Below are 27,785 nucleotides of genomic sequence, written 5' to 3'. Positions count from 1 at the left end.
GCCAACCCCCTCTCCCCACACTCTTTCTTAGAGAAGATACAGAACAAGGTAAGGGGACATAAGTTTGACTAGTGATGGCATCGCCCTCTGACTCCCCAGTGTTCTGGGGTGAATTGTGTCACAAGGCCAAGTCTTAGCTAACATTAGCTCACAACGAGACCTTATTTGGAAATATGGTACTGTGGCTATGGCAAGTTAATGAAGTCACATTGGAATGGAGTGGGGCCCTAAACCAAAAGAACTGGTATCCTAATGAAAAGGGGAAATCTGGACACAGACACACTCACTCACACTTGCACACACACACACACACACACACAGAGAATGCCACAGGAAGATTGGAGTTCTCCTGCCACAAGCCAAGGAATGACCAGAAGCCAGGAGACAGGCTGGGGTCAGATGCTTCCTCAGAACCTTCTTGCTCACACCTTGATTTTGGACTTCTGGCCTCCAAAACTATGAGACTATAATATCCTGTTGTTCTAGGGCACCCAGTTTGTGGTACTTTGCTCCAGCAGTCACAGAAAACCAATAATCCAGGTTGAAAACCAAAACACAAAACCCCAAACCAAACCAAACAACAAAACAAAAAGGAAATGTGGAAAAGGGAACCTATGCTTTGCTTCTGGGGATGCCGCAATGGCCTCCTGACCAAGTCACTGTTTTAGGGAAGATTTGGTGTGGGTCAGTCCTGGAAGCCAATCGTGGCAGACCAGAGGTCTTGAATGACCAACACCCAGTCTATTTAAAATTACTCTCTGCAGAAAGAAGCAAACTATAATTTCCCTAAAGCAGGGTTTCTCGGTGAGGAAACTGTTCCATTTGGGGCTGGGTCACTTTTGCTGGGTGGGGGGGCGCTGTCCTGTGCATGACAGAGGTGTAGCAAGATCTGTGGCCTCTATACAGTAGATCTTCAGATGCCGGCAGCACACCCCTCCCCGGCTTCAGTGATGACCAAGGCCAGATTTCTCCTTAGGGGGAGGAAAATCCACCCTGATTAAGAGCACACTGTCCTAAAGGAGCCCATCATGCTTTCTTAGACTCCATGTTCTTAATTCTGAAGCTAATGATCAGGAGTGAAGCCGGAACTAGAGAGCCCTTGTAGACTAGGGGGCTGTGGGACCTAGAAGTGTGCAGTCTTTCTCAGCCATTCCTTTGGCTGGTTTTGTAGAACCCACTGCTCCCTTTGATTGTTAGACTCCTGAATTGGCTTCCTCTTGAGTAAAGTGACATGGGGACCTACAGCTCCCCACAAACCTATGTTCCTGCCACCTTGGTCCTTGGGAGTTGGGGCAGGACAGATGTTAATGAGATCCTGTGTAATAAGCCACACCATGGGACACTCAGCCATCTCCCTGCGGCTGGAGAGAAACCTCTCTAGCCATCCTCCCACACCAAGAGGCTTCTGCTGTGTTTGTATATTGGAAACCCCTCACAGTCAACTCTGCCAAATTCATTCACCCATTTTGGGTCCCCATATTTATTTTCTTGGCTTGAGTTCAAAAGCAAGAGCTCTATGCATTAGTAAATGGATTAGAATTAGTAAAAGGATACTAGAATCCCAATTTCCTCCTCTCACTGGTGAGTTTATTTTAATGGTATCCAGGCTGTTGATTTGTTTAAATCAATTAAATGACCAAAGTGGTATTGTTTTTTCTGCTTGTTAAAGACAGTTATGTATCCCATTCATCAACATGTCTCAGGGCATTCAGCCCCTCACTGATTCAGGAGAGGATTTCCCTGGGGAGCCCGTGGTCACTTCAGCCATCTGCCAGTTCACAGCCTCAGAAACACATGGAAGCTCCTGGAGTGTGTATGAGAAGCAAAGACAAAGGCATCACTTTAAGATAAAAAAGGAAGCTGATGGTCCTGTGTGCTGGAGAAGGCAACACATAAATTGTCTATCGATTCTGCAGTGGGTATGGGGTGGGGGCAGGAGATAGAGTGCTGCCTGCTTTCCTGAGCTCATTAGGGGGAAGGAATGGTCAATCCTAGTTGTAAGGAATGCTTTCAGTTATTGGACCACCTGAATCTTAAAATGTTTTATTTTTAAGAAAAGATGGTTTAGACTTTCTTTCTCCAGTTCTGTAGACCTTTGGCTGATGTGCACATCAGCTCTTTTGTGTTGACTGATCCCTAGTAATCATAGCTCCTGGTTGCATCCCTCTTGTCCTTCTGGGGTTGGTTCTTGGTCTTGGCAATGGCTTCACCCAACAAAGAAGACTGGAAAACTTAGCAGAAGGTTAATCATGCCATAGACACTTTTTTCTGGGTGGGGTGGGGTGGGTGAGGTTGTGGTTGAATGAGGGTGGACTGGGTGAGGTGCTGGGTCCAGCATAGTCCCACCCATCCTAGGCTAGAGGCAGTTTACAAGTTATGTGCCTTCAGGGTGACTTGGTCTATCCCATCCATTAAATGGGACAATTGGTGAGGCATATTACTTTGGTGGTGTGTTCAAATAATTCCAAATATTTGAAAATACATCAGACATGTCCGAAGGTGCTTAGCAGATATCGAATGCACTGAGGCCGAACAGTGTGGCTTTACTGAAAAGAAGGGTGCCTTATTGTCTTTGTTTTCTTAGACTAAGCCTTAGTACCAGCTGGTCTAGGGGCATGAAAACCTCAGCAGCTTGTGTAGGGACTTCACCTTGACGTCTACATCAGGATGAGCAAAGCCCCCGCCTCCATCCTGCAACTCCTGAAGGTGGAGAGCAGCATCTCTTGAACTCAGCACTATCAACATTTTGTGCCAGATAATTCTTTGGGGGGCTGTCTTGTGCATTGTCAGGTGTTTAGCAGCATCCCTGCTTTTTCCCAGCAGACTCTGCAGACATTGCTAGAGGTTCCTTGGAGGCCAACACTGCTGTGGTGAAGGACTGCTGTTCTGGCTGTAGGACGCTTACTCACACAGAAATAGCCTGCTCTGAACCTCTGTAAATTCTGTGTGCTCCATGGGACTCTTGGCTCCAATAAGGAAGGCCCTTTGGAATTTCTTGCCTGCACATAGGCACACAATTATAAGCTTTGGGGGCTATCTTATTCCTAGGAGGTGGTTTCCTCTGCAGGAATCTCTGCAGATGTGAGCTGGACTCAAACTGTTTCATAAAAGTGCGATGGGAATGCCCAAGGCTACTCTTGTGGATATTTGTGGTCTCAAGCACAACACTGGGGAATCATTTCAATCTGTCCAGACTCAGTGACACCCAACCCCAGGACCCACACATGGAGACCCAGAAATGCTTTCTTAGTTGTTGAGGTAGGAAAGCTTTGTCTTGAAAATAATGATCCAGGGAGGAAATTTTAGAATCTGTGAACTATGGCATAGAAACACAAATGCCCACATTCTTAGAGTTGGTCTCAGATAATATTGTTAAAAAAAATAAATGAACAAATAATATTTTTTTAAAAAGCCCTTTTGAGGTCATGGCCTCAACTCATGGCAATTCTTTTTTCATTTTTTTTCCATATTATGGTTTTTTTTTAATAGCAACATCAGAGTACTAAATATACACAGGAAAGTTGATATAGGTGTTGCATGTACAATGTTTTCCAAATACATAGCTTTGAGATACAGAAACAACTTAAAAAAAATTTAGAATAAAAGTTCACCTGTATGGAAATCACACCCAACCCCCCACCCCCACTCAAATATATCATGTCATTTCTGTTTATTAACATGATTATGATATGCATTTAAAGAAAAACACAACAGTAAACTACAATAGTTTAACTTTCAAGAAGATGGTATATAAATACGTCTATAAGGACAGTTGTGGTATAGATATATGTATAACACTTAAACAGAGAGGCTTTCGTTTTGCTGTTGAAAAATAACAAGTGCTCCATGTAAAAGTATAAATAAACAGTTAACAGTTTATTGTATCAGAAAATAATTTAGGAAAATCAAAATAAACCCAGCTTTACTATACATGAGGAAGGGGGGGGATAAAGTTCTACAACATTTAACTTAAAACCTGTGAAAATAGGCCATTTTGGCCATAAGCATTTAATTTCTCATCCTGTGGTTCAGGGTCATGATCTGTGAGTTTTCCAGTTCCATGGGTGAGCTGGGGAGGAAGAGGAGGAGGAGAGAGATGGGCCTGTCTTTAAATTTATGTAACTAGACATGGCAAATTCAAGTGTTATTTAGATGCACTAGGAATGTGGAAAATGGAAATGGATCCTTCTGATTCTCAAGGTATGTGTCACAAAGATGCCCCATGTGAAAAACCCAGCCAATAATCTGGATGCTTCTCTGAGTATTCTCTTTATCTCACCCAAATGCCCAGGTGTGCCAATGGCTTGGTGATGTGAAAGTAAAACATCCAAATGGTTGACTGCCTTTTCCTTCCTAGTGGCACTCTAATGATCAATGATGAGTTTAGTCAATGACAAATTAAACCAGCAAAGAGGCGTTCCAAAGCTAATAGGACTTTTTTTTGTATAAAACATACATAGGTGCCAGATTTGTCAAGTGTGCAACTCCAGAGGGATCTCTGCAACTGGTCCTCACTGGTTCAGCATTGAACAAATAGTTTCCACTGAATGAAACAATAATTGAAGCGTTTCAGATATTTCCCTTCTGTTTGGTTACTGGTAGTTTCTAAATGTTTTGCAGTAAACATTTATTCCTTCTGGGAGAAAATGTAAAAATAATGTAAAAATATGATCCATGTTTCCTCCAATGTCCATTTTAACACTTTCTGGGTTTAACTGATGTTCAAGAAGAGTCCTGATCAATAGCGTGTGTAGAGAGACTGAAAACCTTAATCTATGGCTGATCCATACCTCAATCACAAGGTAAGTAAACTTAAACAACTTAACAAGTTAAGGTTGTTAAAGATTGGGGAAGGATTTGTTGTTGTTGCTCTGCTTTTCATTTGACTCATTTTAACTGAAGGGTAACTGAGTTCTGGGCTCCAGCACTCACCATCTTACTTTGCAGGGAAGGTGAGAGAAGGAAATGATCCAGATGGGGCTGCCAGAAGAAAGGGAAAACAAAACAACACAAAACTCTAGTCTTCAAGAAAACAATCACCTGGTCACATGTTTCCCCTAAATCTCATTTTCATTCCAAATTCACAAGTTCCCACATGTCCCTCTCACCACGACTGGTGAGTGTTTCTGGGAGCAACAAATGCCATGGATGTTGTTCTGTCTTCCCACCGAGAAGTACAAACACGGGGGTCTCTGAAACGTTTGCTGAACCTCAAGCCATTCCATGTCATCTTGGGCTGGGAATTCATCTCTAAGAATTGGTTCTATGGTCAGTTGACTGAAAACCAACTTTGCCAAGGACCTTTCATCCTTCTGAGGAAGAAACCCAAATGCAAGTGAAATGGAAACAAAAAGCCTATTTTTTAAAATGTGTCTGTCTGTCATGACAGTTCAGTTCAAGGAGTGTGTGACCAAATGTGGGATCCACCATGCCCGCTGACTTTTCAAAACCAGCTGCCCATCCCTGTTTTTAATGCCCTTCACTGGGAGAAGAGTTGTGCTTTTATGCAGAACTGGTGTAGTACCTTGGAGCACCTTAGACCCCTCCTCTCTGGGACTTCCATTAAGTTTGTGTTTTCCTGCTATAAACTCATCAAGAAAAATGCTCTAGTTGCTTTGTAGACCTTAAGTAGTAGGTACTCACATAACATATTAAAAATCTATATGCATAAGAGAGAAAATGTTGAGTGGAGTTCCCAGCCCAAAATAGACCTTGGAGGCAGAGGGGAGGGTCCCTTCCAGTGGCAGTGGCTGCTTCACAAAACTTGGTCAAGAACAGTGCTGCGGGCTTACTGTTACACCCTTCCATGGACTTCAGCAGCTTACAATGTCAGCAAAGCCCCTGTCTCTTACTCCTGATGGTCTCCCAGAATTTGGAAATCGAGGTTGGATGTTATAATGGCTTTGAGATTGGCCCTCTTGGCTTGTAATGATTGAAGAGTGAAGAACAGATGGTTGTCATAGAAATGGGACAGTGGCCCAGGAAGTTGGTATAGTGATATCTGCCTTTACAGTTCCTTGTATAATGATTTGAAATCATTATATGAGGGTCCGCAAGGGGTTCCCCTTTCCTAGACTTTTGTGGCTATAAGTCTTCATGGTACAAAGTACCATGGTGCCAAAAAGTAGATGTTAGGACTGCATATAGTGTTCTAGCTTCTCCTATGGCTAATATTCTCTCCGATTCTCTGGAAGCAATAACTTGCCGTATTTAGCCAGACTAGCAAGAATTGACAGGTGCCAGCCCAAAAGCTATAAGCATCAACACTAAAGAATTTTATCGCAGAATTTAAGAAATCTGATAAAGAATAACCAGTGTGATCAGCTGAGTTAATGTCCACATAAGAATGAAGCTTGTAGGGATTTGTTATTTGGTGTTGCAGATATTTAGATGTTGATTTATGTGTGAAAACCCAGGTCTCCAGGGGATTCTATTTTAAGAAAGAGACCACCTGGGAAAAAATTAATTAACTTTCATACAGAATTTCCTAAATCTGATCCTCTGCATCATTCTCGCCACACGTTTTTCACCAGATGTTTTATTCTGAGATTCAAGATATTGGCAAGAGTTAACTCAGCCTCAGGGGATGTCTCAGCAACTCTCTTCGCTTATTATATTAACCTATTTAATTTACACTATTCATGGTACATGTGTGTGTTCTGATTCTACCCTACACAGAAAACATAACATGACTATACATCCACTGATCCCTGCCCCATACTTACTAGCTGTTTAAACTACCCCTACCCCACATAAACCTACGTGTCCCAGATGGGTAAGTTTGGCCAGCTTAAACCATGTCTCTTGATTCATTCAAAATTATTCTCTTGATTCTATGCACACTAAATCTTGGAGCATTTGACAAAGAATCAATCAAGTGGGAAATGCAATGGAAAGATTTATTTTAGCATTCCAGCTCCAACACAGACACATATTATAACCAAGTTGACTATTCTCTTCAGTTGCCTTTACATCTGGGCATGGGCTGTGCAATTACAAGGGTGAAGTGTAGACCTGTCACTGGCATGATGTCTGAAAATCCATGGAGAGAAGCCGCTTGCCTCCACGTCCCTGCTGTCCATGCACTACTGCCTTAAGGAGCCCATGACAAGCATCTGTCCTCCTGCTCCTGGGTTGTTCTGCACTCATGGTGCCAATGCATGCACAGCTTTCTCCTCTGCTGCAGCCTGTGTGTTTAACCCCCTCCAGCCAAAGTGAAATGAAGTGGAGGGGAGTATGTACAAACACATCAGAGCCTGGCTGTCTGTTCTGGTGTGGCAGCTACTCTGATTAAGCACAAGCATTACTAATGGCCCTTTGGCAGGAGGAGAGATTGTGCAGAGTTGATTCCTCAGCCAGGGATAGTCTGCTCACATGGTGACTGATTTGAATTCTAGAAATTGAGTATCCTGTGTTTGCTGGTTGAGATCGTTCTAGAATCATCTGAGGTCAAAAAAGAAGTTTACTTCTGTTTGCTTGATGACTGGGGTGATCTAAACAATGATGATTCTCTGCCCACACCTCTATTTACCCACTTCGAGTGTAATCGAATGGAAACTCTAACCCCCAAATGCAAAACTATACACAACCATGCTCCACACTTTTTGGAAGGAAGGGCAGGCAGCATATTTCAAAATGTCAAACAACTATTTAAGACCTCGCCAAAACCCCACAAATTATGCTGAGTGTAACTAACACAAAAATCTTGGCTCAGAGTAGGGGATGAAGAGCAAGTTTGTCTTCATAGCCGGAAGCACATCGATGTAAAATAAGTCAGGAAGAATAATCAAAAACTCTCAGATGGTGAGAGTTTTGCTCATTTATGTGGGCTGTGCTATTTACATTGGAAAACAAACAAACGATCAAAAAACAGTATGGCATAGCAAATTGACAAACTGCACCAAAATAACCATTCCAAAATTACATGAATCATGGCGTGTTTTGGAGTATCTGCTTACTTAAAAGCAGATGTTGTTTAAGAAGTACGTTGCTAAGTGTGATCAGTATTGAGGGTGAGCTTTGGAAAAGGCAGCTGCCTTCTCTTCTCATACTAGGAGGAATGACTCTCTCTGGGCCCCCCAGTCCCCAATGGGCTGCGTCTCTGTCCTTGGACTCCTGTGTCTTCCTTGAGAATTGGTTGACCTAAGTAAGACTTGGCAATGTACATATGTGCACAGGAAGGGTCCATGGAGAGAGGCAGTGGTCAAGGAAGAGGGAAGTTCATCATTTTGCTTCTCTGCTTCCCCTGTAGGGCCACTCCCTGCCAGAATGGTGAGGAGTTTGGGGGGAAATGAGGTGGATGATTTGTAATGACTGGGACATCTCCTCCTCAGCATTGCACTGCATTTTCATCCAGAAGGTAGGAGCAAGGTTTCCTTATTCACTTCAACCCCAAACCAGCCCTCCTTAAGCAAGTGACGGTTCCCAGGAGACACAAACAGCCCTTCCTTCTCTTCCTGCTATCATTTTGCCCCATTCTCTTCCTGTCACATATCTCATTCTCTGGAAATCATTAATTTTTTATTCTATGTTAATTATCTGCCTCCTCCCAGAGTAGAAAGCAAAACCCATTAGGGTAGGATCGTGTCCATCTTGCTCTTCACCATGTAGCCAACATAACAGAAGTTCAAGTCTTTGCACGAGCAGATGAATGATAAATTCGGGCAAGCCACAAAGAATTGCTTCTCTTCCAACTGCCTCTGTGAATAGTGTCTTCTTAAGGGGCTCATGCGCTGAAACAAGGGTGGCCTCAGTGCCCTTCCCCACTGTGATGTGTGGGGTGACTGGGTGGAGACAGGGCAATGTGGGGAAGGACAGCTCAGGGAGGTGCCGACACTCACTCATGCTGGGACCTCCTTGATGAGACAAGATGACGGTGTCACAATACAGACAAAGAAAGGTATGGATTGATGTAAGTTATGGGAAGACCCAGCCTGACCTGACAGGGCTGCAGGTCCCGACTCTGAACCTCAGCCCTGGCTCCTCGTCTTATCTCCCAAGAGACTGGGGTCAGCCCAGCTTCCTGAGCTGCTGATGAAACTGGACAATCTGGGAAAAGAAGCAAAAAAAAGATGGAATAACTCCTCGGACAATAAGAGTCAAATGGAGACTTACAAGGCAAAAGGGTCAATTCTCTGATATGTGCATTTCCTTGATATGACAAATGGGGATGGACATCCTCACACAAAATTTCAAAAGACCAAAGCCTATACAGAAGATTCTGCTAGGTGCTGAAATGTGGCTGAGAAAGAGCAATGTATCCGTAAGAAGGAAGAGTGCTCGAAGATGTCAAAGTCATGGGAGTAACTACTGAATTCTCAGGTGTCAAATTCAGAGTTGGTGGGATTTGCTGGTAAGTCCATGTTCCTAAGTTTCAAATGCTCCATGAAGGATTGAGATAAATATCTAGTCAAATGCAGCATGAGATGTCCACCCAAATTCAGGATGGGGAAGGACCAGACACACTTGGGAAAACTCAAGGCTTCCTAAGTGGTGTGTCCTTCCCACGCAAGAAGAACATGGATTGTGGAGACTAACAGCCCTCTGATGTGCCCCAGGGGTCCCTACACTTCCACACCCCGTGAAATCAGGCTGTAGCCAAGGAGACAAATGCAGTGGGCACATGGCTGGGCTTTGCCCTAGATGTTACTGGAATTCGAGCCCAGTGGGGAATGACCAGGAAGCCTTCCCAGCCGAGCCTGGAGCCCCTTCCCCTTGGCACTCAGAGCTTGTCAACAAAAGTAATTATACTCATTATTTCAATCAGATAAAAATGACAAATGCACAAAGATTAGAAGTAATTAAGCCTAGAAACAGACTTGACTGGACAGCAGAGTGCCCAACACCCAGCCCAGTTGTTCCAAAAACTTAAACAGTAGATGATGGACAGTGCTCTGTGTGCCGGCAGGGGCCTTGACCTTGGATTTCAGTCACCTCAGGGATGAAATAGAGATGAACAAAAATTGGAGGACTTACCAAACTGTAAGGCTCTTCCTCTGAGTGCTTTTCTTGAGGGAAAAAATATCTACAGCAAATTAAAGACCAGGCAGATGGAACTCTGGCGGAGCACTGCAGGCCTGCAGGAGGCTGAGGAGAGCAGTGGGCAGAGCAGAGCATGCCCCGCCCCCCCTTCCGCTGCAGAGGCACGGCCACACCAACCACATGGACACACACCATGCAGGACGTGTGTGCGCAGGTCCTGACTCTGGAAATCCTGTACTATCTCACTTTATAGACGTTCTCCTGGGAGAGCTGAATTCTGTAAGCCTGTTCACTTGCCTCTACTATCCTCTTGTATAGAGATGATGCTTCCACGTTTCCAGGTGACCATTTAAAAACTAAAATCCCTACACACACTCCCTCCATCATCATGAAACAGTAGCCTTCACTGAGTTGGATTTGTTTTGACAGATGTCAACTCAGAACAGACTTCCTGGTGGGGAATGTGCAGGCATCTCTTGGCCGTGCGTGTGTGCAGCGCCCAGCCCCGCCCTGAGCATGTGCCCAGTGGGCTGGGGCTATGTGTGTGTTGGGGTGGGGTGGGGGGCTTTGTTATCGTAAGTTTCCTTCAAAAGCTCGGCATCACATGGCATTTTGGAAAGAGTTCAGGCATCAGGAGTGCAGCCCGAGGTCTGAGGAAGGGGTTGAGCAGCAGTCAGAGGTGTGGACACCAAATTGTGGTGTCATGAGGAATCCAGGTTCCTGTTGTTAGTGAGCAAACAGATACCCTGCCATTACCTCCTTCTCGGCCAGGCTCCCTGGCTCAGGGTGTCAGAGAGTGGAGAGCAGCTTCCATTGCCCTAGTAGGCGCAGACAGCTCTTGCCTCATGCTCACACCAAGCTGTGCCCACCTGAGTCAGGAGGGCCTCCATGCCACCTCCAGCCACCTGAGGGTAATGAGATGGATGATGGATGGGGAAACGTGTGCCTTCTAGTGTCATGCAGGTGAGCCCCAGGAGATGCCAGTGGCAGGTGTGTGTGTTGTTTCCATAAGTGCTGAAGCTTTGGGAAATGACAATACCAAAACCAAAACCAAAACCAAGAATCGGACTTTCCCAGATGGTAAGCCATTCCAAACAAAATAGACCTAGCACTATGGTCTTCTCCTCCCCTGACATCGCTTTGCTCCCCCATATGCTAGGAGGTGCAGAAGTACATTTCAAGGTGTACTAGAGGGGAACTGAGTCTGATGGAAGAAAGAGGTCACCAGCCTGGCCAAGAAGTGGGCACAAGGCTAACTGCCCACCTAACCTTCAACCTTTTGACCTGGTTTGCGGGTCATTTCACGAGATGGGTTTGCACACCCTACTGGTGAAATCATAGTCACATGCGGGCCATCCATAGAAGACAGGCCACATGCACCTAATCTGGGCTCCCTGTGAGGAGAAAACAAGATCCAACGGAGCCTCCCATCCCTTACAGTGCCCCTACACGCCGCACAATGGGGCACCAGGGCACTGTTATATGGCTGGGACTGGGATGGAGTTGCCTGCCCCTGCTGTATTTCCAACAAAGTATGTGTGGTTGGGATTCCCTTCCACAAGGCTCCAGCCTGAAGTCCCTATTTCCACTGGGAAGCCCCATTGTAGGATTCTTGATGGCAAAACACAAATGTTGATCAACTAGCACCAGCAAGAGACACAGCCTCTCTGCTACAGTCACCATCAAGGTTCAAACTCATGCTTGGGTTCTAGAAAGAGCAGCAACCTGTCCACCAATGTGTGTGGAAGAGAAGTGAAACACGCCCCGGCACAGCTCCCATGGGGGTAGCCTGGGTCCCTCACACATGGAATGATTCCTCCTTTTCAAACAAACTGGGGCCCTTGTATATTTTTGGGTTCTGTTCTGACATACGCACACACATTATAAGGATATATTCCTTTAATTTTTGGAACTGGAAAATTTTCTTTAATTCGGTCTATGCTTGTATAACACAAAGATGGTCAGGAATCCACCACCCACCCAATCTGACGCTCAGCCCCATTTGTAAGCAGCTGGCTACATAAATGTGTGCGTGGCTGTTAGGTAGCTTCTTCAAACAATTAAATGAAAAAAGATCGTATTTATGTGTCTCTCTATATATATGTATGTATATAAAACCATGGCATTCTTAATTCTGGCCCAAGTTAATAAATGATACATCTAGTGCCACTCACCAAATACCAGCAAATGCAGGATGTGTCATTGAGGGGTCTGTCTGCGTGGGTCCAGGCTATCCCCCGGGATGGATGGCAATGGGATACCAGGTCACCAGAAGGAATGTGCTCACTCGTGGAACTGCATTTCCAATAGATGCATATATATGCGTGTACGTGTTTGTGTGTGGCTATGTGTGCATGTGTGTGCCTGTGTGTGCGATATGTTGCCAAAGTAGAAAACACCAGTTTATTCTGTTCATACTAAGCATGTTAAATAAATCAGATTTTGTAACCGATAACATTTTTTTAAAAAGGAACATTGAAGATATTCAAAAATTGCTACAGTACAAAAAAAGTGTGTGTGTGTGTCTGTGTGTATTTATATATTTATATATGTATATTAACCAGAAATAGCGACTCTATTGGAAGATTCCCACCCCCCATTTTCTGTAAGATTTCTACGCGTGGTTCGCTTGGCTTCGGCTTGGTCACCAAGTCTTTCGGGTCAGTACATGGCACATAATGGTATTATTGGCACAGGTTCAGAATCAGTACAAATCCCAGGCTTCAGGTGCTTCCTGCTGGCCTTCTCTGTCTCCAGCTTCTTTCTTGCTTTTCTTCTTTCTGTTCTCCAAAGAAAACTCTGGCAGAAGGCAGTCCCCCATAGGCGTGAGCATTTTTATAAAAATATATTTGGCCTATAGCGTCCTGCTCTTTGAGCTCCCCACCGGCAAACTGAAGCGGTAGGTATGGGGACCCTCCCCGTAGAAAGTTTAGTTTTAGGTTTTGTGTGTGTGGTTGTTTTTTTTTTTTTAATTTAATTTTTTTTTTTTTTTTTTTTTTTTTTTTTACAGGTTCACCAACGGAATCCTGTGTGGAAAGAAAACAAGAAGAGATTAAATAGTAGGGAGCCAAGGGCAGGATGAGTCTGTGCAGCCCCTCTGAGCCTCTGCAACCAAGCCCCAGGCTGCGCGCTGGCTTACAGACACCAGTGTCCCCAAGCAGGCAGGGTGTCTGCCAGCCTTGGGCACCAGGAATTGGTGCACATGCGAGGAGTCCCAGGGACCTCGTGCTAATCATAGTAATTGATGAAGGGGCTGTTTCTTCTGCCCACATCAGGAGTGAGCCTGCGCTTCCTAAGAGGGGCTGGGACCACCCCTGCATTAACTATGAGGGTGCCAGGCACCCCAAGCCTGTGGGACTGAGCGCATCTAGCACCACGCTGAGTCCCTTTCCAGCTCCTACCCGCCAAGAACGCAGGTGCTGCCCACTCCATTTATGGATGGTGGGAAGCAACAGAGTCCATTTCACTCCACTGCTCAGCTGGAGGCTCAGTGAGGCTGGGACTTGGAGAGATTCATGGACTGCATCAGAAAAACCACATCCTGGGTCTCCCCAAGAGGTGATCTTGCTGACAACAGGAAGAAGGTGAGTCACATGTGCCTGCAGGCCAAGTTAGCTGACTGCGAAGGAGGGGCGGCTCTTACCCAGCCCGGGCATAGCTTCAGAAAGTAGGAACCCCAAAGTCTTCCCGCCCCCGTGACAGATCTCAGAGGCCAGCATCTCCCAGAGAGTCAGGGAGCTACGGCTGTTCTGGGCATGGTGGTGGGTGTTGGAGCACGTCACGGCTCAGCCTGGAGGCGCTGTTGCTGGAAGGAGGGGGCATTGTTTCTCTCTGCTGTCACTTGGAGCCCTCTGCACCCACAGTTACAGGAAATGAGGACCTGCAAACAGCATAAAGGGGGGTGACACTGCACCCTCATCTATGCTGGTGACACAACTAGAATGGAGGCAACAATTCTAAAATGAAACACAGAAGGACACGGCTGCGGCTCTGGCATCTCCGTAGCACCTTCCGGCACAGCGGCCAGCCTGGCCCCATCCTAGTCATAGGCTGAGCTGAGCACGTTGGAAAACAGGGTCCTGCGCCCGCCTCTGCTCCTCAGGGTGGGAACTGTGAAGATGGGTTTCTGCAAGCTCCCCGGGAGACCCTGATCACGTGCCCGGCCTGGGCTCATTACCCACTAGGGGGTAGGGTTCTTCATCCTGAGTCAAGCCCGTGGGATTATCCTCCCCGGGAATGAGGGCTTCAGGGCACCCAGGCTGGGGCAGGGTGGGGGGCACATCTTTAGGCTTCAGGCTGCAGGAACTCAGACCCCTCTGTACCGGGAGCCTGAGCACAGTCTCCTCCACCTGGGCAGGGGGTATGGGGGTTCATTTCCTTTCCAGGAACCCTCCTGGTCTGGACAGGAAGGCAGGGCCCCTGGGGGCCTCCTCACCTCCAAACGACACATTTGGGCAAGTCCAGGAGGCCTGAATAGAACATCTACTCATCTCCTATGGGGCTGCCCACTCCACCGTGAGCGGTGGGAGGGGGGGCGGGGGGTGTCATGTTGTGTAAAGAAACAGGACATCTCACCAGATGGGTGCCACCACCCTCGGCAGCTGTTCTCCAGCTGTGCTCTGCACTTGCTCACCTCCACTTTCTAGGATGGGGTGGGGGTGGGGGTTTAAAAAATGAAGCCATTATAACAGAGAGAGATGTCCCTCCTGTGTGTCTATCTTCATTCTAGTTTTTGGAAAGCTAAGAATGTGGAGACAAATCTTCTATGACTCCACTCATATGAGGTCCTAGAGGAGCAAAAAGCATAGAGCCCGAGAGGAGAAGGAGGCACCAGGGGTTGGATTGAGGGGCGGTCAGTGTTTCATGGAGTCAGAGTTTCAGTTTGGGACGATGAGGAGGTTCTGGAGACAGGTGGTGGTGATGGATGCATGATGTCGTGAACGTGCTTGATGCCGCTGTGCTGTTAAAAATGGTTAAAATGGTCAGTTTCACATTATGGACATGTTACCGCTTAAAACTTAAGAAATGTACATCAAAAAAACATGGAGACACTGAAGCCTGTGCCTGGTGAGTGTTTGGTTTGAGCATCTGTCCCCTGTCCCAGCACGATGACGAGCAGCGCCCCCTCCTCACTGGCAGAAGGTCCTGCGTTAGAGCACAGGTCACACTAGCTGTCCCCGGACGGAGGGAGGTTTCCTGCGAGAACCTTGGCAGGGCTGCTTTCTGATCCTTTATTCTGAGCTTAACCAGACAGATGGAGGTGCCAGACGCTGCTTCACCCCTCCCCTCGGGCCAGCCATCTCGTGGGGGGACATCCGTAGGGACTTCAGTGCTTCTGCCTCTTTGCCCTGCATCCCTTTGCCTCAACGTTCCAGGCAGCTGCCTGGCCTCCGATGGCAAATCTCTGACTCTGTGTCCTTCGGGTTTCTGTGGTTGGTCACCTCCCTGGGGAGGCCTTCCTGGATGTCCCTTCCTTTCCTAACTGTGATCTCTATTTCAAGTTTGTCTATTAGAGCGTGCTCTTGTAGGATGAGCTGCACGGGCTCTCACTTGAGTGTGTATGTGCCATGTGTCGCCCCAGCTGTCACAAGTCCTGCGAGGTCCACCTTGGCTCGCTGGGGCTCCAGCTCTGTGCCTGGCCTGGGGCCTTCAGTACTAGATGCAGCTAAGGGAAGAGGCATCTGTGTGGAAGTAGCCTTGTCCGCAGCCCTTGAGACTAAAGCCTGAAATGACCTTCACATGCTGCCTACAGGTGGATTATGACTAGGAGAGCCTCATGCAAGGGTTGACAGAGGGGCCCTTGTGCTGCTCGGGGACAGAGCCTCTTCCAAACCTACAGGCATCTGTCTCTACCCAAAAATCTCAGGATGAAGAGGCAGAGAGAGAACGAGAGGGAGGGAAGGACAGGGACATGGCTCCAGCCCTGTGCCCTGAATATCCACTTGAAGAGCAGTACTGGCTTCCCGCAGAGGTTCACGGGTTCCCTGTAAGGGGTTCCAACAAGGGTGGCATCGCCCTGATAGGACAGGAGAAGGGCGTAAGGCTACCCTGGCCACCTTCCATGTCTGCCCTAGGTTCCTGCTGCTTGCACTCAGCTCCTGGGAGGGCTTGCGGCTTTCTGTTCTCAAGGCTTGGTGTGTGAACCTCCCAGCTGGACACTGACCCTGAGAGGGACCAGAGAGGGACGTGCATCCCAGGCCAGTCGGGAAAGATAGCCAAGAGAACCCCTCCACCCCCACCCCCACGTCCTGGCTGGAGGAACGTGGCGAAGGCGTCCACACCTGGTTCCCGGCCAGAAAGAGAAGCTGTGCCTTGCAAAGTGATCTGAGAGATTGGGATCTGGGATAAATTCTGACTTTGGAGAAACTAGTGCCCTCTGCTGCCTGGAAAGAGATTGTGGGCTTGCCTGGCCCCACCAGCAGCCAACCACATGGTGGGTCCCAGGCTCAAAGATAAGTGACTGCTTTTGCAAAACAATGAACAGACTATGGCAAGAGGGCCCTGGAGCCACTGGCTGCTAGTTAAATTTCTCCGCATCCTGAAAGGGCTACTTTGCCACCAAGTTTGCCTTGCTGCTGGTGCTCAGCTTAGATCAGTTTGCAGAGTGGTCTGCATGCTGCTTGGAAAACAGTGTTCCTCTGAATTGCAAAAGCTGGGTATTCTGTTAATGTATTTTTTAGAACAAAGCGGGAAGGCTCAGGTGCGTTTCTCGGGTTTTATTAGTTATGTCTTCAGTGTGTTTTTGAAAATAATAATAAAACATGATTTATTTCTTACTGGCTTCAGATGCGGGAACTTTTATTACTTTTTGGGCTCTGTGGGGAATAAGTGGCCTTGGCAAATGCAAAGATCTGAACACTAATGAGGTTTTCTGAAGTTTACTTGTTATATGAAAAACGACAGGAAATTAGCCCAAGAGCCAATGGCAGGCAGGTGTCCCCGGCCTTTTTCCACGGAGTATGGAAAAGGCCAGTTTCATGGTGTCACATCCAGAACAGCCGGGTGCCACTCTGGAGGTGGTCTGAGGCACGAATTTGCTGGAATCTACTGTAGAGGCTAAATAGGGAAGACAGGGTGAACACCTGCCCAGATTGGGGTGCTGTGTCCCGGAGTGCAGGCACCACCACCCACCTGCCTGCAGGGAAGCGAACGTGGCCACCTTTGGGTCCCACATGTGTGTGGGGGTTAGCATGAGCCGACAAGATGGTGTGCTAACAAACTGCTATATCATCATTAAAAATGCATTTGCAGAGGCTTAAAAGCTATGCAAGAGATAAATATCTCCGCTGGCTCTTAAACCTTAATTAAATGTTTTAGTATTAATTGCTATTTATTTAAGGGACAATAAGTACCCTAGTAAATCTGAGCGATCTTCCTGGCCATTCTCCGCTCGATGCTCATGTCCAGGCATTAATTGCAAGAATCAGGGATACTTAGAATCCGAATGCTTTCCTCCCCGTGAGTGATAAACAGTCTGTCCGGCACATGGTGAAGGAATCTTTAAGAATTTATCAAAGGCTAACAAGACTGCGTGGCCTTCCTGTTCTGCATCTGTGGGAACAGGTGGTGGCTGGAGCACCCAGGTGTGGCGGCTGCTCAGGGTGGGACTCAGAGTAGGTCCTGTTGGCTCTTCTCATCTCCCCAGACGGCTCACCTGGGATCCACAGTGAATGGGGCAAGATGCATCACCTCCTACAAAGGGAGGTGGTCCTGAGAGAGCTGCTGGGGTGAGCTGGCAGGTGGGGTCCAGACACCCCAAGAGGAACGTGGTCCAGGCAGGGCCCACCTGCAAGTAGCAGATGGGGAGAGCCCACCAATAGTCCATGGGGTCCTTTGAGGCTCTCTGTTGCTAGAAGAGAGAACTGGGACACAAAAGCTTTCTGGAGCAGAAGAGTCAATAAAAGCACTTTTTTCTACTTTTTTTTTTTAAGTCAGGGCTGTGGCTCCCTGTTCCAATGTGGATGAGAAGGCTGGTGGCTCAGGCTTTTGGGCACTCCTGTCTATGTGGTTTCCGCCCTGCAGAATTGAGATGAATGTCCCAGGATGCCAACTTACTGGGAAGGCCCATCTTCAGCTGCCACCGACTTTCTTCCCACTTGGGGTTGGGCTGGGTGTGGGACAGGGAACAGAGCCAGGCCACCTGGGGGTGATCTGGCCACACCACTTGCAACCTGACTGACCTCAGGCAAGTCACTTAACTGTTTCATGCCTCAGCTTCCCCTCTGTAAAGTGGCATTTCTGGCAGAACAGTATGAGTCCCTAGATGTAAAGAGTGCTCCATAAGTACCCTCTGAAAGTCCATGTTAGGGCACCTGTCCCCACCTCCACCAGCAGGGGCTCCCTGGAGCATAGGGCATGCCCACTTCCAGGCCATGAGCCTACAGCTCTTGAAAGAAGGGAGCAGAAGCCTCGATGTGCAGGGCCAGATCAATGTCTTATGCTTTTATGCATTTTTAAAATCCTAACAGGGATGCTGGCGACCACCAAGCCATCCTGCAGAGTTTCACCAGGCAGGCGGGAACTCCACTGCTAATAAGAAGCTCCCTGTTGCTAGCCTGGTTGGAACTCCAACAGGAGCTCTGTCCCTGGCCTTAATGAGGTGAGTCACATTGAGGAAGTCAGAGGCACGAGCTTCTGATGGATGGGCCATGCAGGTGCATCTGGCCCTTGAATGATCGGGAACAGAGGGCATCCTACCTAACACGCCTGCACAGCCCCAACAAAGGCCTTCGGAGCGGGTAGGGAGGAGTGCTTTCCATTCTAATCTAATCATAGTTCTCTGCCCGATGGCTGAACACCAAGCTAAGCAGGTCATTTTGGCTTCAGGACAGGAAGTGAGGGCTGGAGATTTGATTTGGAGCAAACATTCGATTCATTAGGGCTGGATTAGGACTGACTCGTTGAGTTCTATTTCTGAAAGCCATAGGCTCCTCCAGCTGCCCTCTCCCCCCGGACTCTGAGCTGAGAGCTGGCCCCTGAAGGGGCACACCTGCGCCCCCCGGGGAAGCACCTGCTGCCCACTCGGACAGTGATTCCTGCATTGGGAGGCAGGCAGAAGGAAGAAGCAGTATTTTCAGATACTGATAATGTCCTAGAAACCGAGTTCCCTACTCAGGGAAGGGATCTGATGTCACAGAGTATCTGAGGATGAGAAAAAATGAGGATCCTTAGAAAACCCAACGTCAAAAAAGAAAAACAAACCAGAAAGCCCAAAGCCTGGTTGCCTCTACTGACTGCGCGTCGAGCATGTGCAGTCATGGGGGCGAAATGCTCTTTCTCCCCCCAGCAGCCTGCGTGTTTGGAAGATTTGGTGCAGAAGAAAGCAATTTAACGTTAGCATTAAAGTTAATATCACTGAAAGCAAACCAAATGTTCCTATCCAGCAGAGCGTGGAAAATTCATCCTGTTTTGGTGCCAGTCCCTGGCTTCAAATTAGTAGATGTCTCAACTCTTTGCTTTCTTCCTTTATCATTTCCCTTCTTATCTCTTATTTTTATACCCAAAATTGTATTTTAATTCTCCCCCACGCCCTCCCCGCCGATGTAGAGACATCCGACGCAGGTGTGATGCCTGCCGGCGCAGCCACTGCCCTGGTCTTGCCTGCTGAGAGACCCGGTTTCTCTGCCAGCGGCCAGCCACACAGGCTGGGGCCTTCCTTGGGGCCGGTCCTCTGTGTCTGTCCCTCCCTCCCACCGGGGCATTTCTAACAAGTGCAGCAGAGAGACCACAAGCCCAGCTCTCCGGCTCACACTCTGGACAGCAGCACTATTGGAATTCCATCTGCCATGTGGAGAAGGGCTCCCAGGTGTCCCAGAGTGAAGGCAGGGATGGGGAAGGTGAGGCAAAGGGGGAAAAAAAATCAATCAATGTCCAGAAAAAGAGGTACGTACCATAAAACAGACACATGGCGTCTGCCCTGCCCCCAGGAGGTAAACAAGACTTCGGCCAGTCAGCAGGAGATCTCAAACCATTTCTCAGACACAAAGGCCACAGGAATAAGATGTCGATCAGAAGAAGAGGGTCTGCAGCAAGCAGAAAAATGGGCTTGCGTGTGTTGGTACGGGACACCTGACAAGCAGGCGGGCTCAGACCTGCTGCTGAAAACGGTCTTCTTGAGCCAAGAAGAACCCAGGAAGGCCAAGCTCCGTGTGGACCCACTGGCCTCCAGCAGGAGGCAAACCCCCCCGCCGCCCTCTGTGGCTAGCTCACTCTCACGTCCACCCTAGAAGGCCTTGGAGGACACAGAAGGCTCCTGAGGGAGCCATGCAGAGAAGGAAGCTCGCACTCCAGATTTTAGTTTTTTAATTTATGAACATGCACAAAGTTTGGGGTCTCCACTTCCGAGGATAGAAATTCCACCCACTTTCCTGCACATTACAGAGTGGGCAGGCCTGACTTCTGAAGCGGCTACCCTGTAACTGGTCACCTTTGAGACCTAAGCTCCCCTCTCCAAAGGCCAGTGAAAGTCAACAGTGCATCACGTCAGGCCAAAAAATAAGAACCTATTTCATCCGATGCTTTGGAACCAAGGCTACAAGCACCAGCTGTGCCCACCTTGCAGTGGACAGGGCAAGGCCAGAGGGTGACAAATGGAAACAACAATGCCCCTTGGTAACCCACCCCCACCCCAAAACTGAAGCCCTGGCTGGCCAGCATTCATATCCAAACCGACACACGCGCACTCAGTGAAATGGTCTGAAAATCCTTTTGCCAGTTCTCTGCTAACTAGGCCTTCTGGAAGGCTGGGATGGAACCAAGGTGCTCCCCAAATGTTGCTAAGTAAAAGCCACGTGGGCTGGAGGGACAGTCCCAAGAATCCTGCTCTCCAGTCTCCTCGGCTGGGAAAGGACCATCTCGGGGAGTACTACAGAGTCCAGTGTGGAGACACAAGCGGGGGACCCTAAGGAAGGCCCCGTCTCACGGCCAGGACAGGGGCCTGTGAATGACGGGCAGCACAGCCAAACGTCACCCTGAGTCTCCTCGACCTTGGTTCTGGGAGGCACGCTTTGGGTCCCTTTGGGCATTCATCCCTAGCTGTTGCTAGGTCCACCTGGTTTCCTACTGGTTTCTTCCTAAGATTTTTAAGTGGTTGTTGTTTAAATTTACAAAATGATGCATATGTGCATGCTCACTTAAAAAAAAATAGCTTATTGATATTTTAATCTAATTCTGGATAAACCCTCGGAAGCTGACTCCAGGGTTTCTTAAATGTTCCCAGGGATGGTTTTCGGGTCATGTCTTCTTTGAAGGATTACACATGATTAATAAAAAAAAGCATTTAATAACCAGGAGTCTGGTTGGTATTTGATATTTTTGCTAGATGCGCCGCTGACATTTTATTGCTGGGCGTTCAGAGAGACGGACGGGTAGTGTGTCGATATCAGAAGGCCCAGCGCTCCAGGCTGGCATGACGCCTGCCCAGCCTCTACCCCAGGGTGTCCAGGGGGTGGGGGGCTGCCTGTCTCCTCCCCAAGTGTGGAGTCTAGAAGTCAACGCTGGCTGCTCCGTTCTGTCTCTGGGTGCCGCAACACCTTCTATGTTTGCCCGCCCCTCTCGTTTCACTACAGGAGCTGTGTCCCTTTGCTCGTCCCCTCCCTGCTCTGCAGAAACGCGTGAAGGATGCCCCCCACTGGTCAACAGGCCCCCTGCGACACTGCTGTGGCCCCAGGGTCTGGCCCAGGCCTGAGCTTACCGGTTCCCGTTAAACGTGGATTTGTACTCCCCGGTCGGGTGCAGCGTCTCGTCGGTGTACACGGGCACAGACGCCCGGACACACTCGTGGGAGCACTGGAGGGTCTCGTTATAGGCCGTGAATATGTCCAGGCTGCTGGGCACCCGGGCAGGGGTGAAGTCCGTCAGGTTCTGGCAGCTTTCCTCCTGCTGGTTGATCTTCCGCTGGTGGCTATTCCTACGCGTGTTCCCGCTTTGGGCACAGCTGGTGACAGAGAAGTCGGGGTGGGGGTGCAGTGGGCAGATGCCGGAACCCGGCACTTAGACCATGGGACCTTCGTCTCCAAGCATTAATTATTCGTCATTTAATATTAAATGGTAATTCCCAGCCTCTTCAGAAAGATCAACCACAATCAAACAATCAGTTCGCTCCCTCTCTCTTTCTCTTTTTTTGTTAATAAAATTTGAATTTTAAATGTGGCCATTATTGTGGGGCAGATTATGAGGGAAGTGTCTCAGCTGTGTTCTCCCAGGGACGAAGCCTTGTCTGGCCAAATGATGTCAGCCAGGCAGTGGTGCTGACTCAGTTTCCCCATGAGCTGATGGGTACTGGTGGGACTGGTCTGGTGGTTCATTCTGGAATGGAGTGTGTAACTATCTTTGGGGAGAATTATTAAGTGGGGAGCCCTGCCTCCTCAGCCCCACCCCTGCCCACGTCCCAAGTTGGAAATGAAAGTGGATCATCCACCCTTCACTGGGTGATGTCCACCTGCTGTCAGTCTATGGAGAGAACTGTCCTGAACACCCTGTGGATACTTTCCTGATCCTCTGGACCACAGAGGCCTCCCAACACCACCAAGGATGGACACGGAACCCCACCCTCATCAGCCACGGGAGCTGAGGGAGGAGACAATGGGGGACCTCTCCCACTCACTTCCAGCAAGTCACAAGAATGAGTCCCATCCTCATGGAGGAGGGCAGCTAGAAGGAAATCCGGGGTGCCCCCAGTCTGGGGACCTAGCTCCCCTTCTTCCCTGCCCCACTGTGCTCAGAGTCAATGCAGAAGGAGGGCTGTGAGTGGCAAGGGTCCATGAGCCCATCTTCCTGTAAGTCATGGACGTGCCCTGTCTCAACCTTCCAGTAAGAGGAGCCCTGCTTCCTGGCCCAGAAGCCCCACCCCGTAAACAAAGGTGGAAAGATCAATGCAAAAGCCAGGGGAGCCCCCCCAAGATCATGAACCCCCTCATCCACTGCCTGGGTTGGCCTCCCCAGAAGAGCTCTCTGAGGCTTCGCTGCAAACCCAAATGTGGGAAACCAAGAGGGAGCTGGCCCGCCTGTCACACTGCAAGTGTCTCCTCTGAGGCCCATCAGGATGATCGATGGAATTTGTCCTGCCGCACATCCCCCTGGTCCTAGGCTCCAGAGTCCCTCCTCCGGCCCGCTGGCCGGCCTCTACCCAAGACGCCCTGCAGTGGCAAGCGGAGTGCTGTCCTCATCACCTGTCCCGGAAAATTCCCCAGGCCCCGGCTTTGCTGGCTTATGGGAGGCCTCACTGGTTTGCTCTGAGGTCTGTTTTGAGGTTGTGCCAATCTCTACCCTCCCACCTTCGCTAACTCTGGGGACTGGCTTTCTCTCAATCCCCATTATCTGGACCCTCGGGGCAGCTGCCGCCCATCAGCCCTGTATGGTTTCCTCTCAACACCTGCCGGTGACAGGGGGATCATTTGGGTGTATTATTCTACGAGGGACTTGGAGCTTTGATGCCAAATGGAGACACATTTGCTGGAGGAGTGGCTGCAGGCAGATGGGGCCTCAGAGGTGTGTGTGCAGCAGGGTCACCCAGCAGGGCCCTGGTGTTCCCAGGGGTGTAGCAGGTGTGTAAACCTAGCAAGGCCAACCTCAAAGTAGGCCAATTTCCAGGAGGAAATAGGCAAAGACAGGCTCCCTGGAGCAAAGCAATAACCTAGTTCAGTAGACTCGGAGCGGCTGCAAGAGGAAGGAAGGGTTCCAACTGAGCACTGCCGCCTGGACAGCCGGGGGCAGCGAGAGGTGGGTGCGGACCCGCCGGGGCTGCTGGGACTGGCTGGGCGGCATGGAAAGGCATGAGTGAATGCAGCCACTGGCTTCAGGAAGAGGAGCACCTGCTGCCCAATGAGGAGGAGGGGGCTAGGCTCGCTCACATCCTGCACACAAACCCACATTCAGAGGATGCTCCCCAAGGGGTCTCAAGAGCCAGAGCTGCACCCCATTCTCTGGCCCAAATGAGAAAAACAATGCCCTGGGATGCAATGGGACCCAGGTTTGAAAAGTAGGAGACTCTCTGTGCACATTTCCCCAGGATCCCCCCACAGCCCCCATTTTCAGCCCAGAGGGGCCGAGGAGCCTTACCAGTTTTTTAAGACAAGAGTTGTAATCAGAGCAGCTATGACCATGATGAGGGAGACAGTGATGGTGATAATCTGATGAACAGCCAGACCTGGAAAAAAGGAAGGAGGGGGGCAGCCATGAGACCAGGGCAGGAGACAAAGGAGCCCAGGAAGGGCAAGGGTCTTTCCTCCTTAGAGCAGGTCCTGGCAGGTGCCCTGGGTACCAGGACTGCTCTCACCTGGAGTCCAGGAAGAGAGTCCCAGCCTCAGCATTTCTTGGCTCCCCAGCTGTGACCTAGCCCACAGGCAGCTGTGTCCTTTCTTGCAACTGCCAAGCCCCTCACCTGGCCCAGGTAAGCTCTGGCTGAGGCATGCCCCAGGACCTCCTACTTCCTTTGTTTCCTCCCACCTGGGTAAGTTCTTGATTCTGAGCACCAGGCCTTTGTGGGGACACAGGAGGGACCAGGGCAGCCCAGGATTTATTGGGAAGGTAAGGGAGAGGGGTCATGGGTTGACTGACCCCCTGGCAGACTCAGGAATAACTGGATCACTGGGCAATGTCTTCCTCTTTCCAGAGTCCCCTCCAAGATGCTCATAGCCTGATGATGTTCCCAAAATAAAAGATCCAGGCCTAGAGACTCATACTTTCCAAAGGCCCAGAAAAGGATCTGCAGTGGGGCCTCGCTGCCCTGTGTCTGCAATGTGTGTATGTGTGGGGTAGGATGCAGGGGTGCCCTGAGGGGTGAGGAGTGGAAACAGCAAGTCAGAAACAGAAAAAGGGCAGCCTGAGCCCCACCTGAGAGCTGTCTGCTAACCACAGACAGGGGTGGCAGAGGACCCGGATTCCCTCCTACCCTCTCCCTCTGCCCCCACCGCCCTGCACCATCTTCCACTAACCACAGATGCAAGTGGTGGGAGGTAAAGCTCCTACCTCCGGTCTCCCACCCGAGACAACACACCTGTCACATCCTTCCTGGAACACGGACACGGGGGCATGCCCAGCGGACTCACTGGTCCAAAAAAGCCACCTGCAAAGGCCCTGTTCTCTGATCAGAAGGAACCCTACCTGAGGAGCTGGACCATAAAGGTCCTGGGGGTTCTGCAGCAAGCCCTGCAAGTGGCAGCACCCTGTCCCACGGAAACATTAATTTCTCCATGTTCAAGCACTTGGGATGTGTAAGCACTTGCCTCTGTCCACCTCTGGAGTCTACCTGCAGAGTCCCGCCCATCACCCCCGAGGAACCCAGCAGGTCCTGGTGTGAGAACAAGGAGCACGCAGGTCCCGGTGTGGAGGATTTCAGAATATAAGGTTTTTCTGGCGGTCTCCCAAGGACACAGGCTTGCAAACAGATGTTACCTCTCTACTGAATATGATCCTCGTGGGGGAAATTGCTAATAAATGATTCAAAGTTGGCATGACCAGAAAACAAGCTTTCTCTTCCTGTTTGCCTATCTTCTGGACTATTTCTGCTTGTCATGAGGGATTCCCATCCTGAGCCCACAGCATAGGCACCACGAGGGATACTGGAGAAGACACATGAATGTAATGGAACTCCCTTCATTTATTCTTTTATCCACTAATTCAAGAACCAGTTATTGAGCACCTAACTGCATGCCAAGCAGCATCAGTTTTGACCAACTAAGCCACAGTGTCCCCTTCTAGGGAGCAGCTGCACTAGTGCCCATTTTCTAAAGTGGCAGCCTTCACTGCTGGTTCTAGCCAATGGCTGAACATACACGTGTGCCCAAGTTGTGACACCTGCAATGAACCTCTGGGCCAGTTTGCCTTCTCATATAAGACTGCAAATCAGCTTTCCAATGGGATTGATAGCTAGGTGTGCCCCAGGGATCACCCTCAGTCTCATTAACAATGCAGTACCCACCAGCCTCAGTGACCCCAACTATTCAGCAGCTTCCCCAACACCCAACTAAGACCTTATTGGCAGAGGAAGGGTTGGAAATGACGGTGATGGTGATGATGGTGGCGTTGATGGTGCTGGTGATGGTGGTGGTGATAATGGTGATTATGGTGATCTCAGACATGCTCAGTAACTATAACAATTGTCAGATGTGCATTGTCCAAATTATTCCTGGTAACAGCTCTCAGAGGGAGACACTATCATCATCCATTATGGAAGCAAAAATTATGTGGCCCCCTTGGTGTAAATTCCTTGGATCACACAGGATCTGCTGGCTCAAAGCCCATACTAAGAGCAGTAGTGTATAATACAATTCTGAGCTCAGCCTTCACTTCTGGTTTTGCTCTGACCTTCTTTAATCTCAGTTTGGGCCTCTTTCTTCCAAGGCGGAGGCTGGCACCTCTCCCATCTACATTCCTGGGGGAGAGTAAGCTTCTACATCATGGAGGCAGGTTCGAGCCTCACCACCTCCTCCATGGATAGACCCCATGGGAAAGGCTCCAGGCCCATGCCAAAAGCTTCTCAGCCATTTGTTGGCAGGTTGTACCCCAGTCTCTGAGTCTTCATTTCTTGGGCTAAGCCTTCCATCTTCTAGGTCCGGAGAATTCAACTTATGGAGACTGGCAATGTGGAAGTACACACTGAGTGGGTGAACCAAAGGCACTGAGAGGCCCCAGCACCTGCAGGACCACAGGAGGCCCAGGGCACTGCCAGATTTTGACCTCTTATCTTGTTACTATGGGAATTCTTTTGGGTTGAGTATCTGCAGTGGCTAATGTCCTTGGAAGTTAGGAGTTCCATGACCAGCTGAATCCTAGATGTTTGCTTGCCTCCCATTCCCCCTGTGGTGAGGTTGGGAAAGCACTGCCTCTCCTCATCTGCTAGATGTAAGAAACTGAGGCCTGAGGGCAGAACAGTGGGCTCAAGGGACTCTCTCCCTCCCTGATGACTCTCAGAATGGAAGACCAGCTCTTTGCCTGAGGTCCTCATAAGTTCCTGAGACTCTGTAAGAAAGGGGCATCATCATCATCTTCAAACCCACCCGTAACCCCGCACACAATCTAATACAGTCCCTCACAACTGTAGCTGGGTGACTTATTACATGTATAACTGAAAAGTAGAAAATAAAAACTGGGGCAACAGGGAGTAATGATATAACCCTAAAGCTTGCCTTCTTTTGGAGGCCCTTCTGCCTTCGGTACAGAACTCCTCCATAGAACTTACCAAATTAAATTTTGGAGGAAATGATGAGTGGGTTAATAACTAGCCAGGATGATCTGCTATGCTTTCTAGAAGGACTTCTTTATGCCAGGTACCTTGCCAAGCCTTCACATGTGATCAATCTAATCCACCAGCATCCTGCACTTTTGCACCTGCCTCACCCATGAGGAACCTGATGCTGAGGAGTAAAGTGACTTTCCCATCATCATTTGGCAGACCCAGGATGAAAGACAGTTCTCTGCTCTGGAGCCTTAGAGAAAATCAAATATCTAATACCAAACAGACCCATCTGTAGCTACATTCTGGTCATGGAGCTAGCTAGAGGCAAACATCTGACTACTTCTTACATACTTTACTTGCAAGGCAAACTGCCTTATGCTTCAACGCCTTCCCATGCGTTTTGATGGGTTCTTGGGCTCATGCATAAAAGATCAGTAGCTATGTAAGAAGATCCCATAGACCCAATTCTTATGATGGTTTAACAAGGATCAGGCCTTGTAACATGTGGCAAGAATGACACTGGTAAGAAGCAGGTAGGAAGACAGAAAAACCATAAGGAAGCCTTCTCATTTCCTCTTTCTGGGAGACCGGCTACTAAGGAGAGAACAGGACAGCAGTGAGCAGTGGT

General features: G+C 49.0%; 1 protein-coding gene across 3 annotated transcripts in view; it reads right to left on the bottom strand.

Annotated features, from left to right (window-relative positions):
• Positions 1-3,849: 3,849 nt before the first annotated feature.
• The window catches only part of AJAP1 (adherens junctions associated protein 1), a 123,129-nt gene continuing 99,193 nt past the window's right edge, over positions 3,850-27,785 (bottom strand). For 2 of the 3 annotated variants that reach the window (XM_035716522.2, XM_035716520.2), the window contains exons 3-6: positions 24,040-24,127; positions 21,674-21,916; positions 19,872-20,003; positions 3,850-13,007 (exon numbers count right to left, since the gene is read on the bottom strand). In XM_035716522.2, the coding sequence (XP_035572415.2) occupies positions 19,931-20,003; positions 21,674-21,916; positions 24,040-24,127 (404 nt within the window). In that variant the 3' untranslated portion in view covers positions 3,850-13,007; positions 19,872-19,930. Of the gene's footprint in view, positions 14,942-19,871; positions 20,004-21,673; positions 21,917-24,039; positions 24,128-27,785 lie in introns of all 3 variants that reach the window. The other variant, XM_035716521.2, reaches the window with a different exon arrangement.

Source organism: Canis lupus, chromosome 5 (genome assembly GCF_003254725.2).
Source record: "Canis lupus dingo isolate Sandy chromosome 5, ASM325472v2, whole genome shotgun sequence".
NCBI lineage: Eukaryota > Metazoa > Chordata > Mammalia > Carnivora > Canidae > Canis > Canis lupus.
Note: the sequence above shows the minus strand (reverse complement) of the source record. Positions and strands in the feature narration are given on the sequence as shown.